At 39.3% G+C, this 14,945-nt stretch overlaps 1 protein-coding gene and 1 long non-coding RNA gene across 2 annotated transcripts; both read right to left on the bottom strand.

The window, feature by feature from the left end:
- Positions 1 to 1,724: 1,724 nt before the first annotated feature.
- Positions 1,725 to 5,365, bottom strand: LOC309501513 (delta-like protein C). Its single transcript, XM_082173680.1, has 5 exons — positions 5,304 to 5,365; positions 4,588 to 4,830; positions 2,532 to 2,592; positions 2,203 to 2,460; positions 1,725 to 2,078 (listed from the first exon to the last, which is right to left on the bottom strand). Exons 1-5 carry the CDS (start codon positions 5,352 to 5,354, stop codon positions 1,873 to 1,875), a joined length of 819 nt encoding a protein of 272 aa, XP_082029806.1. The 5' UTR covers positions 5,355 to 5,365; the 3' UTR covers positions 1,725 to 1,872.
- Positions 5,366 to 12,747: 7,382 nt separating this feature from the next.
- Positions 12,748 to 14,739, bottom strand: LOC309501572. Its single transcript, XR_014206919.1, has 2 exons — positions 13,069 to 14,739; positions 12,748 to 13,021 (listed from the first exon to the last, which is right to left on the bottom strand). It is a non-coding gene; the product is annotated as an uncharacterized lncRNA (long non-coding RNA).
- Between the last annotated feature and the right edge of the window lie 206 nt (positions 14,740 to 14,945).

The raw sequence follows: 14,945 nt of genomic DNA, 5'->3' as shown, positions 1-14,945 counted from the left end.
TTTAACAAATAAATAATTATTGATAGGCCTACTTGTTAAAAGGGCTTTGGGTTTCATTTATTTGGCTAGTCTACTGTCATCTGTCAATAATAGAAAGAAAAAAAGAATGAACGAATTCATTAAAACGAATTGAATTAATTAATAAATAATAATATTGACGCACATGCTTTTCTGTCTCATTATTGCAACATCTCTCTCTAATAACTGCATTAATAACTGCATAAAGCCGGGAACACACTTTAAGGCCGGTTATGAATGTAATTTGATACTTATATGACTGATCATGCCCAAACGCGTGTTCAGCGCGTTCAGTCTGTTCAAAGTCGGTGTTTAAAATCTGCTGCAGTCGATGAAACCAGTCAGAGAATGTGTCAGCTAGTCGTGTGTCCCCAGCATTAGTCTGCTATCAGCGGCTCAAACCTCCGTTACTCTGAAATGACGTTTTGGAATTAGCAACGGAGGCATGGGATTAGATGCGTAAGAAATTAGTCCTACATACAAGAGCGTTTTAATGACAAAAACTTTACAAACGTCTTGAAATACATAATCTGAACAATGTTTCGAGGTGTGGTAACTGTAGTATAAGCGGAATAATTGACTTCAGGCCGTTGAATTATTAGAAAAATAATGCACACCCGAGGTGTAACGGCCACTCCGCTTCGCGTCGTGACCGCATTACCACCTCGGGTGTGCATTATTTTTCTAATAATTCAACGGCCTGTCGTCAATTATTCCTTACTTAAGCATGCTGATAAAAATGAATGAGTGTTAAATGTGGATAGCAGCTACCTCTCTCCCATCTTTCAGGTGACAATCCCAAGTACAGTGTAACCCAAACTGGAAACTGGACTCATTAAACGTTTCATTACAACACAAAATGTAGGTGACTGTGTCCAAAGCCAATACAAGGAAAACCTGCTGGATTTTTATTTTAAAATTATTATTTAAAATTTTTTAATTTTTTATTGTATGATGTTTTCTAATATTGTGCAATAAATGATTGTGATTGATTAGGGATTAAAAAGATTTGCTTTGCTAGCATTGGTGACTAAGAAATAACCTGCAGCATATCGCATTGCAGTTATAGCCTACATGTCACATATAATTCATGTGTGAGTTAATTTGTTTGTTTATGTGAATAAAAGCCCAAATTCAATGTCTAAAGAAAATTTTGACTAAACCACTCCATTCATATGGATTAGTTTTACGATCTCTTTATGAACTTTTTGAAACGTCAAAGTGGTAGTTGCGTAGACTGTCAATGAAGGGACAGAAAGGTCTCCAATTTCTTTAAGATATCTTCATTTGTGTTTTTAAAGATCAATGAAAGTCTTACTGGTTGAGTAAACGATGACAGAATTTTCATTTTTGTATGAACTAACCCTTGAGAGCCTTCAAAAAAGGTCCCTGGTAAAGCATCTTGTATTTTAAAGTGATTATACTATATATAAATATATTAAATGAAATATCCACTATCCATTTGTTGCCAGCAAAAATTCTGTCGGAATGCACATATATTTTTTTATGACTGTCAATGGAGAAAGATGCTGTTTGCAGCCATAAGATGTACTTCCAACATCTACCAGCAAGGGTCATGATAGCATAATACAACTTGGGTGTGATGGGTATACATGTAACTCTTCTCTGTAATATAGAGCACATTTGCTGTTGAAATGTCTCCTTGATGTCTCACTGGCCCTGAAAATAACCTAAAACGATGTTCATAATTTTAAACAGTTTAATAATAATGTCACATTTTTCCATAAACACTGTCTATCACTGACATCATAATTTTTGACATCAGATGTTTTATTCCCCATAGTAGTCTATTATAAATGAATACACAACCAGGAAAACACAGAATATCTGAATTCAGACATTTTGACCCTTGTCACACAACAGGCCATGCCATCCCTCGTCACACCTGCACTGCCAGGGTTGTTGGCAGGTGCCATGCATGCACCCTGGATAGGGTATACACTCATCACACCGAGGGCCCTGCCACCCATAGAGGCACTTGCACTGACCAGGGGCCTCACAATAACCGTGTTTCTCACTACAGCCAGATGAGCAGATAGCTGAAAATATATCAAATATATATATTTAATAATAATAATAAAAAATAAAAATAAAATATATATATATATATATATATTGGTTGTTTTGATGTTAATGGACAACAACAACAACAAAAACTCTTACGTTCTGCACAATATTCGCCGTTCCATTCAGGCAAGCAAATTCTATTTCCAGCGGCGTCACAGTTAAAGTGACCGAACGGGTCATCTCGTGGGCGGCAGAAATCAGAGCACTCATCGCCATAGAAGAATTCACCACACACTACGCGGTAGGAAAAGCGTAGTTTATTTTGCTCTCCAAGATGCACATCCTGAGACCATTTCTCACCAATAGTAAGATTTATTTTTGTGACAAAGTGGCTTATCATACTATTTAGATTCTCTGAAAAACAATAAATGCATTATTAAAAACTGGTCTGTAAATAAAATGTGAAATAGAAAAAAGGGGCATACCTGTTGACTGATCATTGGAGGACTCTGTGTTCCATGCTTCAATTATCACTGAGACAGTTCCCTGTAATGACAGTAGTTTTGTAACACCGTGCTACACTGGCCGCTTAAATCCATTTGTACTGTTGTCGAATGTAGCGCAAGACCATTAATAAGAAATGGTGTCGTCGCGTTGGGTGACAGGTGAGCAAAAATGCATCATCTCAATGTCACATGTAGGGGAGACCGGGGACAGTTGCAACACTTTTTGCAATTGTCTCAATTACTCAGAGACTATTTGGACTAGACCAACCAAATTTTTATATATTAAACTTGCATCTGTCTGCTAATTACCCATACCATTTAAAGATGATTATATATGACATATCGTTCACAGTATTTATTTGAATGGAAGAAGTCAGATGTTGCAACTGACCCCGACCCAGGGGACAGTTGCAACACAACCCAGGGATGGTTGCAACATGTTAAAAATACTTTAAATTTCATTAATTAACTTAAGCTTTTTGTCTCAATGAGCAAAGAATTCTGAAAATATTAACTGTTTTAGGCCTACTATAATATTATAGTATTATTTATTTCAATAATATTATTGTAGCCTATTATTTATTTATTTAGTCATATTTATCAAATAACAGTTATTGAGTTTTGTTTGTGTAGAACATAGGCCTACATAGATTCAGTGTGCAGGTGTTACAGATGCTATTCAATCCCTCCATATTTCAGTGTCAGACAGGAAGAATTTACCAATTTGCAATGCAACAAACTTTTATTAAACATGCAATTTATAACATGTTGCAACCGTCCCCGACCCTATCAGCCATGAGTCATGACAGAACATCCTGTGCCTGCTAGACACACTGACTTTGACACATGCTAACCATGTCACTTAGAAGTCAACAAAACAATAATTCAAACGAAGTAAGTTTTGATTAATTCATACAAAATTTTAGGACAGTATGACAAAAATATATCTCATGAAAAAATTTACTTTCATACCTCCAAAACAAGTTTTGTTCAATAAATGCAGCAGCAGATGTTGAATATGTCTACTGTCTTCTTGGTGGGTGGAGGGTCTAACTGTGCATGTGCAGTATGAGTGTCATCACTCTAGCTTGTTTCTGATTGGAGAAAAATGACATGTTGCAACCATCCCCTGTTGCAACTGTCCCCGGTCTCCCCCTAAGAATAAAAAAAAATTATGTCTGCATACACGAACAGCGAACTTAACTTTACATTAGTTGTGTTACATATGGCACCAAGGCTCCTATGCATATATCAAAAACCTTTACTTAATTGTTGGACATTTTAGTTATTGTTTGTTTATGATGTAAACTCTGATGTATATACTCTGTAAGAAATGGCATCTGCAAGAAGAATCACATAGCCTTCATATTAAAGGTAGGGTAGGCAGTTTTCAGAGAGGCTAGCAATAGTGAGCTAGCTTTGAAAGCATAAGATCACACCCTCTCTTCAGAGCGGCTCCAAAGCTTAACTTAGTGATTGCCTATCGATATGTGAAGAGACTTTCATCCAGCATAATAAAAAATGTTTTGGAACAAATCGCCTGCCTTTAATTATCGGCTTTACGGCTACTGTAAATGTTATGAATCAGCAGATGGGACTGTTGTCGATGCTCAGATTGAATCTTTTCCCTGCATGATCAAAGGAAAGCTTTTTCAGAGCTTCACAAGGCTTTATATCTAATCTACTTTATACTGGAATTTTGATTTTAGTTGTCAAATCCAAAATCAACGCAACGGTAGCAAGTTCGATAGCCGATTCGATTCCTGATTCCCATGGGCTGAATCCGTGAAATGATTTACTGGCAGAAAGCGGCTAGTCTTCTGATCGGATAAACAAAGACTCTGACCACAGTTACATTTCTTTTAAGCGTTAGTGAGAAAGATGTGATTATTTCAGGATCTATTTGAGTGATATTTGTCAGTTAATGACATTTGTTGTGTATGCCTATGCAAAGTCTATGCTATATGTAGGCCTACTGTAGCATGATATTAAATCTGTTATATTTTTCAATGTTCATTCACTTTGAGCTACTCACCAGCCACTTAAAGTTAAAGGGCACAGTTATTGGTGCACTAGTGGAAATGGAGCTCTGGTCTGTGCTGAATGTTTCTGTCAGTCCAGTGCCATCTGAACATGCCAGCCTGTATGAAAAGACATCCTGCGTGTAGTTCAGGCAAACACGGAAAAAACCCTTACATTCTCTGGACTGTTTACACACACTGCTGTTGGTGGTTGTGAAAGAGTGAACCTTCAACTCAAACACACCAGATGATTTGACCTATAAAGATAATATGATGTGAATATGAGAACACTACACATATAGAATAGTTACAAGATTTATATATAGCAACGATTAATCACGATTAATCACATCCAAAATAAAAGTTTGTGTTTACATAATATATGTGTGTACTACTGCGTATAATTATTTTGTATAGGGCTATATAAATACACACATATGCATATATATATATATATATATATATATATATATATTAAGGAATATTTGCATGTATATACTGTATATATATTTATACATTATTTATATTATATATAAATATTTTTTTCTTAAATTCTTCTTTATATATACAAAATAATTATACTCAATACACAAACATATATTATGTAAACACAAACTTTTATTTTGGATGCGATTATTCGTTTCATTATTATTCGTATCATTGCCCAGCACTATATATATATATATATATATATATATAAGATTGCATTAATGTAAGGAGAAATACTCACCAGTTGTGCTGATATCAAAACTAAGAAGCATATTGATAAAAACTGAGCCATTGCACGTTTGCACGTCTTTTAAAAATACAGAAATTAAAAAGTGAAAAAACAATGTAAAATTTCAGCTCTCAAAGTAAAGAAAAATGATTCCTAACTCCAGGGTATAGAGCGCATGTGGTTTATAGAGGCTTCAGTGTGGGAGTAGTGCACTATGCAAATAAAGTTGACAAACATCTCTGAACATTGAACACCAAAACATCATTTGAACATTGAACACCAAACATCGTCTTACTACAGACTGGTAATATAAGCTGTATAACATCCTTGTTATGATGTTAGATTTTTCTGTGAAAGTATATGGGAACAGTATTGATGGCCTAAATTAATCAGTGAATCTTTTTATGAAACTGAGCAAAATTAATAATGTGAGTTTATTGTGGCTTAAATTAATCACAGTTTTTACAATTGCTAATACCCATTACTCTGTTTTTTTTTTTTTGCTTGTTTTTTTTAATTGCTAACAAGCACCATTCAATACTGAAGCCACATTTTCAAAACTCTTCACACATTCAGCGAAACGGAAGTCTTTGAGGACCAAACTGTGAATAATTTTTCATTGCTTTCACACAAAATGTATTTAATGACCACATTTTCCAAAATCCATGAACACTTTTGTCATTCATACTTCACCATCTGCAAGACACTATTTGCAGCACATTTTTTCTAACACTAACTGCTTTCAAAACTGATAAAAGCATTGAAATTAAATAATTATTATTCCAAACACAACTTGCACAAATAATATATAGTTGTGCTCATAAGATTGTACCCACCTAGCAGAATTTACAAGGATGTTTATGATTTTTTAAAAATAAGAGGGATCATAAAAATGACCTTTTATTTTTTATTTAGTAGGCTACTGTCCTGAATTAGCCATTTCATATACAGTAACTTGTTTATATACAGTCCACAAGACAACATGATACAGAATTTACATGTTAGTATACAAGTATACATACAGTCGGCATCTAGTCATAGTTGGGGGCGTGGCGAGGGTGGAGTCGGCGTGGGGGAAAACACTGCGAACATCGTGTGTATTTGAATGACAAAAATGTGGTATTGCGAGTCATTGACGCCTGCCGACCGGCAACGGTACATTGCAAAATTAACTGCAATAGGTTATGATAGCCCTTATTTAATTAAAAACTGGGTCAATGACCCAACCAAATGGCCGGAGGTGTCATTTCAAGACATATTTTGTTATCTGGTTGAATCTCCAAGACATCGCGGCAGCTGTAGCGGTAACTCAATCAACTTATGTTGCATAGGCTACTATAACTCCATAAAACCTTGTCACTTACCAATTGTACGTATGCTTCACTCCAAACTATTAATCCTTTTGTAAAACGGTGATCAGTAAGTTGCAGAGGGACTGACCTGACAGTTATCCCTAAAGTCCTCTAGTAACTCACAGACTGCAGTCTACTCCATAGGTTCACGGCTCGCGTCATGAGCCTTCAGCTGATAACGCTAATGTGAATGAGACATCCCTTATGAAAAACAACTATAGGAATCTTGTAGTATTTTGAGACTAAATATTATAGTAATCCTATAGGAATACTATAGTATTTTGGGACATACTATAGAAGTACTATAGAGGTATTACAGAACATCACATAAGTATTATACACTACTATAGAAATCTTATAGGATTACTATAGTTCTTTTTCGTAAGGGATGTAGCCTACTATGTAGACAAAACTAGCCCACCACTGCCTAATACGAGTTTAACACCCACTACTATATCACACAGGGATCTACTCACACAGTAATCTCAAAAAAGAAAGCTCAAAAGCCATTTTGTCCCCATTTCCGGTTCTGTGTGTTTATTAGGAAGGATGTAGAACATCAATTCATAATTTGTTTGTTTATTGGCGGTACAGAAAACGACACAGCAACTCTTCTATGGAGGTATTTTTGGTGCAAAACTACTGAACGCCTGTGACAGTGAAATTTGCAGTTGTAGAGAATAGCCACACATGTGTATCAGTAAATTTGAAGTCACAGAGAGAAATGTTTTAAGAGTTGCAAACTTGTAGACTTTTTTTTTTATCTTCCACAAACACAACACAACAGTTACACCTTCTCAAATTCTTCATTGCAGGTGCACAAATCCTATTCTACAAATCACAAATTAAGAAACTCATACGCTCACATTTTTGCTACAGTTGCTGCAGTGAATATGGTGCAAAACGCATTTACACACCTGCATCAAAAAATTTGAAGTCACGGAGAAATTTTGCTCATCTGCAAATCAGTATGTGAATTCATCCAATGAGAGTTGCACACTTGTAGAATATTTTCTCACAAAGGTCTTGTATATTTTTCTAGCACAAACACAAGTACATAACTACAGCTGCTTGAATCTGCTGCTTGAATCTCAAACACTGTTTTTCGCTTTCAAGTGACAATTTTCGCGCGCTCTCCCTTTTGCACCAAGTGCACCGTGAAATGTGGGGCAAAAGTGAGTTGTGCATCTGTAGAGGCAGTGGGCGGAGCCTACATGAATATTCATGAGTTTCCCGGGCATGCGCGTGGAACTGCTCATTCTAGTTCACGCTCCTCGTTTCTCAGCAGGTTTAATGGATTATTTCAAAAAAGGTAAATATAGTTTCAGCACGAACTTAAACTGCTTACAACTGTGTATCGTTTTGTTAAATTCATAATGTTTTTATTAATTCGTCACTGACTGAATGATTGCTGGCATTCACTTCGTGTAGGCCTATATACAGTAGCTACAGCAAACTTCAACTCGTCGTATAAATTGCACCTTGCGAAGCTTTAAAACTGTGGCTTTTACTAATTGTTATCATTTGTTGATTGCAATAAATTAAATAAACCCTCATAAATGTATCTGTGGGCTAACACTTTTTAAAATATATATAATATATCCTGGTGTGATTGTTCTTAAATTCTTGTTCGTTTAAATAAGCCAAATCATTTAAGTAAGAAAGCTGGCCGCGAGCTCGGAGCGAACAGCATAATTTTTCTCTGCTACCAAGGCCCGGATTCGAACACAGGTCTCTGGCGGGAAAGCCTAGGGTTCTGCCACTGTGCCACAGGGGGAAAGCGAATCGTACTACGGTGTACATTTTAGGACATCCTCAGACCTCAGACATATGAAGACAAGGCATCATGCCTCAGACTAAAAGGCTTCAGTCATTGGACAAAACGGCATCGCGCCTCAGACTGAAAAGCGTCATGTCTCAGGAAAAACAATGTCAGGTGTCAGGTCTCGTACAATTAGGCATCAGACGAAACAGCCTCAGACAAAAAGGCATCAGACATAAAGGCATCAGACGAAACGGACTCAGACTAAAAGGCATCAGACATAAAGGCATCAGACGAAACAGCCTCAGACAAAAAGGCATCAGACAAAAAGGCATCAGACAAAAAGGCATCAGACTAAAAGGCATCAGACAAAAAGGCATCAGACTAAAAGACATCAGACAAAACGGACTCAGACTAAAAGGCATCAGACATAAAGGCATCGGACGAAACGGACTCAGACTAAAAGGCATCAGACATAAAGGCATCAGACGAAACAGCCTCAGACAAAAAGGCATCAGACAAAAAGGCATCAGACTAAAAGGCTTCAGACAAAAAGGCATCAGACATAAAGGCATCAGACGAAACAGCCTCAGACAAAAAGGCATCAGACAAAAAGGCATCAGACTAAAAGGCTTCAGACAAAAAGGCATCAGACATAAAGGCATCGGACGAAACGGACTCAGATAGAGTTTGGAGATTCGCATTGCCCCGCCCCATATGACATCACATGTACACGGTTCATAGCTCGAAAGAACGCTTTACTTGATACATTTCTGAAGTCTCTAAGGTTGATTAAAAACAAGAAAAGTGACAGAATGATTGACCACAGAATGACCACTGATGCATAATGTTTCCTCTGTGTATGTCTTTTATTTATTTATTTATTTATTTATTTATTTTATATATGTGAAGCTTTACATACTTGATATAATTTAAAATCCTGTAGAAGTTATATGTCCTTTATATCCGCTTGTAATCTGATACATATTCAATAAAAATAAAAAATAAACGCTTTACTTCACGATAGTTTGCCAACATACAAACTAGCTAGTTGAAATATGTCATTTAACTTTTTAAACGTGCAAATAAAACTCGTGAAATGCATGTTCTCTTCTGCATACAGCATAATTAGTGTAACATTTAATTAAAGCATATATATATATATATATATATATATATATATATATATATATATACATATATATATATATATATATATATATATATATATATATATATATATAGGCTATATATAGGCTATATATATTATATGCTTTAATCAAATGTCCCTCACGAAATGCATGTTCTCTTCAACATAATTAGTGTATATATACAGTACAGGCCAAAAGTTTGGAAACATTACTATTTTTAATGTTTTTGAAAGAAGTTTCTTCTGCTCATCAAGCCTGCATTTATTTGATCAAAAATACAGAAAAAATGTAATATTGTGATATATTATTACAATTTAAAATAATTGGTTTTCAATTTATTATACTTTAAATTATCATTTATTTCTGTGATGCAAAGCTGAATTTTCAGCATTATTACTCCAGTCTTCAGTGTCACATGTGACATCCAGTCTATCACATGATCCTTTAGAAATCATTCTAATATTCTGATTTATTATGAGTGTTGGAAACAGTTCTGCTGCCTAATATATTTGATTAATAAAAGGTTAAAAAGAACTGCATTTATTCAAAATAAAAAAAATTTTTTCTAATAATATAAATCTTCTTTACAGGGGCGGATCTAGAAAAATATTTATGGTGTGGCGAGAGGGGTGCAGGAATTTTTGAGGGGTGGCAACATATGGCAGACGTATATATACTGAATTTAATCACAGTTAAATTGGCCATAACTTTTAATTCGTTGCTGCCAACTGGGGTGATCCGCCCCTGCTTCTTTACTATCACTTTTTATCAATTTAACACATCTTTGCTGAATAAAAGTATTGATTTATTTAAAAAAAAAAAAAAAAAGAAAGAAAAAAAATTACTGACCCCAAATTACCGACCAGTGTATATTGTTGTTACAAAAGATTTATATTTTTTAATTTTTTTTTTAATTTTTTTTATTGAACAAAGTATCCTAAAAAAGTATAACAGGTTATGAAAAAATATTAAGCAGCAGAACTGTTTCCAACTTTGATAATGAATCATCATATTTGAATGATTTCTAAAGGATCATGTGATAGACTGGAGTAATGATCCTGAAAATTCAGCTTTGCATCACAGAAATAAATGATAATTTAAAGTATAATAAATTGAAAACCAATTATTTTAAATTGTAATAATATATCACAATATTAAATTTTTTGCTGTATTTTTGATCAAATAAATGCAGGCTTGATGAGCAGAAGAAACTTCTTTCAAAAACATTCTCTCTGTCCTAGCATGTATCCCATATTTGTATAGGGTTAAAACCTATTTTGTATAAAAAAAATTAAATAAAAAAATTTGTATATGTTTCAAAAATTTTGGCCTATATATATATATATATATATATATATGCTATGTATATATTATATGCTTTAATTAAATGTTAAAACAGTGTTAAAATCACTGCTTAAAATCACTGCTTTATTGAAATGTTACACTAATTAAGTTGTTTACAGAAGAGAACATGCATTTCGCAAGTTTTATTTGCACATTTAAAGACTTAGATGCCATATTTCAACTAGCTAGTTTGTATGTTGGCAAACTATCATGGAGTTAAAGCGTTCTTTCGAGCTATGAACCGCGTACATGTTACGTCATATGGGCCGGGGCAATGCGAATCTCCAAACTCCATCTGAGTTCGTTTGGTCCGATGCCTTTATGTCTGATGCCTTTTAGTCTGAGTCCGTTTTGTCTGATGCCTTTTAGTCTGATGCCTTTTAGTCTGATGCCTTTTTGTCTGATGCCTTTTTGTCTGAGTCCGTTTCGTCCGATGCCTTTATGTCTGATGCCTTTTAGTCTGAGTCCGTTTCGTCTGATGCCTTTATGTCTGATGCCTTTTAGTCTGAGTCCGTTTCGTCCGATGCCTTTATGTCTGATGCCTTTTTGTCTGAGGCTGTTTCGTCTGATGCCTAATTGTACGAGACCTGACACCTGACATTGTTTTTCCTGAGACATGACGCTTTTCAGTCTGAGGCGCGATGCCGTTTTGTCCAATGACTGAAGCCTTTTAGTCTGAGGCATGATGCCTTGTCTTCATATGTCTGAGGTCTGAGGATGTCCTAAAATGTACACCGTACCCGCCTCTAAAATGCCTCACTCACCGGCGAAAGGAGTAAGAGAGAGAGTTTTGAGTCCCGTTGAGGCTGGACCAACCTCCAATTCTCACACATTTCTCAGTCCCCTCTAAGTTCAGGTGGCTAGAAATACTAATATTGCAGTAAACGAGCCTGTTTTAACACACGCACGCCTGCAAAACGAACGCTGACACAAAACATAATGCTCTGTTATATGCTCGCGCTTACTGGATGCTTATGTGCACTCCTCCTGTGGCAGAGTGGTGGAACACTAGGCTTTTGCGACAGAGACCCGTGTTCGAATCCGGGCTCTGACAGCATATAAAAATTATGTTTTTGCGAGCATATGAGCCGTCAAAGCATTTCGCTCTGTCAGTCCCCTAAAAAGGCGACTGCAGATGTGTATTTTGCAGCCAACGAGCGCGTTGTACAACCCGCTCGCCTGCACCCAAACACCGTCTTCACGGCACCCCAGATAAATCTCATAGGAGTACAATTCTGATGATCCCAGTGTTCCCACGCCGCATGTGTTTCAAGTGTAGAAAATGTGCCCACGTTCTGTGCTCACCCCTACACACAAGCACTATAAACTCCGTGTCTCAATCAGAGCCCACTCTCATAAAGCGGACAAAAGCCGCTCGAGTATTGAATGTAGGTCATGTGTCCACAGCCCCGTGCCCACACCTACCCACTTCCCGCTCTGTTACACGGCCCCTCACTACCGGTCACTCGCTGTGTGTAAGTCCTGTGCCCGCCCCTAGCGTTCACACATACTGACAAACACTGCACCCCCGGCGCCGCTTTCGCGCGCCGTCCCTCGCACAATTCGCGCCGCGCCCGCGCCTCCGAATCAGGTTCCCGAGCCCGTGCATCACGGCTATCGGAACCCGGAGGTCATTCTGCCCTTAGCTGTACTAATATTGCAGTAAACGAGCCTGTTTTAACACACGCACGCCTGCAAAATGAACGCTGACACACAACATGACGCTCTTTTATATGCTCGTGCTTACTGAATGCTTATGTGTTCTTCCCCTGTGGCACAGTGGCAAAACACTAGGCTTTCGCGCCAGAAACCCGTGTTCGAATCCGGGCTCTGACAGCAAATACAAATTTTGATTTTATGAGCATATGAGCCGTCAAAGCATTTCGCTCTGTCAGTCCCCTAAAAAGGCGACTGCAGATGAGTATTTTGCACATTGCATGCCCTGAGAGGTCAGGGCATGCGAATTGTGAACTATCTGGACGATTGGCTGATTCTAGCACAGTCAGAGGAAGAACTGATCTCTCACAGAACTGTGCTTCTCAGCCACCTGGAAAGCTTGGGTCTCACGGTCAACTGGACCAAGAGCTCATTACTGCCCAGTCAGTCAACCCCTTTTCTGGGCTTGGAACTGGACTCTGTGGCAATGACGGCCCGGCTGTCGATACAACGCGCGCGCCGTATCTAGCGCCTGGCCGCGTCTTTCCAGCTGGGCAGCGCCGCACCCCTGAAAACGTTTCAGAGGATGCTGGGTTATATGGCGTCAGCTGCAGCAGTGCTTCAGCTGGGTCTATTACATATGCGCCCCCTACAATGCTGGTTGAACACCCGTATGCCTCGCCGAGCCTGGGCGGCCGGCGGCATACGAATCAGAGTGACTCAGAGCTGCGTTTCAGCGCTGAGACCCTGGTTAGCGGCCGATTGGTACCAGCAGGGAGTGATAATGGGAGCCGTTTCACGCCGCAAAGTTATCTCGACGGATGCATCCAACTTAGGTTGGGGCGCTCCGTTCGAGGGCGAACCGGTCTTTGGCCTGTGGTCAGACCAGGAAAAATGCCTCCATATAAACTGTTTGGAGATGATAGCGGTCGAAAACACGCTCAAGCATTTCCTCCCACATATACGGGATCCCCACGTACTAGTCCGTTCGGACAACATGTCTGTGGTGTCCTATGTGAACCGACAGGGCGGTGTCAGATCCAGAAATCTCTGCAATCTGACGAAGCGCCTTCTAGTGTGGGCTCACCACTCGTTGCGCTCGCTGAGAGCCGCGCACGTGCCTGGCCACCTGAATGTCGGTCCAGACAGCTTGTCCAGGTACAACATTCCCCCGGGAGAATGGTCCCTGCACCCTCAGACAGTCCAGCTACTGTGGCACCTGTTCGGCAGGGCGGAAGTCGACCTATTTGCGTCAAGACAACGCTCATTGCCCGAGGTTTTTCTCAAAAAGCGAGGATGCGTTGGCCCAAACCTGGCCCAGCCGCCCGCTGTATGCTTTCCCTCCGATCTCTCTGTTACCACAGGTAATAAAGAAGGTCAGGGAAAACACACCACTCAGTGCTCTTCATAGCCCCGCGAAGGGAGAACCAAATATGGTACCCAGAGCTAGTGAGGCTGTCGCACTCACCCCCCTGGCCGATCCCGGTCAAGAGAGATCTCCTCTCTCAAGCCGGTGGATCGATATGGCATCCCCACCCAGAGCGCTGGTCTCTGCATGCGTGGGTAATCAACGGATACCCGTTGAGCTGCCAGAAGGGGTCATAAAAACAATCACGCAGTCTAGAGCCCCTTCCACGAGAAGACTCTACGCGTCTAAATGGTCAGTGTTCACTAAATGGTGCGCCACTAGGAGCCTGGATCCACGCACACGCGGGGTTTCTCGGGTGCTCTCCTTCCTACAAGAGCTGTTGGACAAGGGCAGGTCCCCCTCCACGCTCAAAGTATATGTTGCAGCTATCGCAGCGTTCGCTGAGACGACGCGCAGCCATGCAATAGGAAGAAATGAGCTCATCATCCGCTTCCTCAGGGGAGCCAGGAGGATGAACCCCCCACGGCCCCCCCCTCGGTTCCTATCTGGGATCTTTCTTTGGTCTTGGAGGCCCTGAAAGCTTTTCCCTTTGAACCATTAGAATCGTGGATTTGAAATACCTTTCGCTTAAAACCGTTTTTCTGATAGCTCTGGCATCAGTAAAACGCGTGGGGGATTTACACGCGCTGTCTGTCAGCCCCGTGTGTCTCGAGTTCGGACCTAATGACTCTAAAGTCATCCTCAAACCGAGACACGGTTACGTCCCAAAAGCGATTGGCACTCCCTTTAGGGCGCAGATCATCTGCCTGTCGGCTCTGCCAGCATCCGATGATAGTGATAACCTCCTATGCCCCGTCAGGGCGCTGAGAGTGTACATCACACGCTCCGCCGCCTTTAGGCGTTCCGAGCAGCTTTTCGTTTCGTTTGGTGGGCGCACCAGGGGTCTCGCCGCCTCGAAACAGAGTCTGTCCAGATGGATAGTGGACTCTATCGCAGCTGCATATGCGTCCAAACACCTGC

The sequence above is a fragment of the Leuciscus leuciscus genome (assembly GCF_965113295.1).
Source record: "Leuciscus leuciscus genome assembly, chromosome: 6".
Classification (NCBI taxonomy): domain Eukaryota; kingdom Metazoa; phylum Chordata; class Actinopteri; order Cypriniformes; family Leuciscidae; genus Leuciscus; species Leuciscus leuciscus.
The sequence above is the reverse complement of the archived record's forward strand: the minus strand, read 5'-3'. Positions and strand labels throughout refer to the sequence as shown.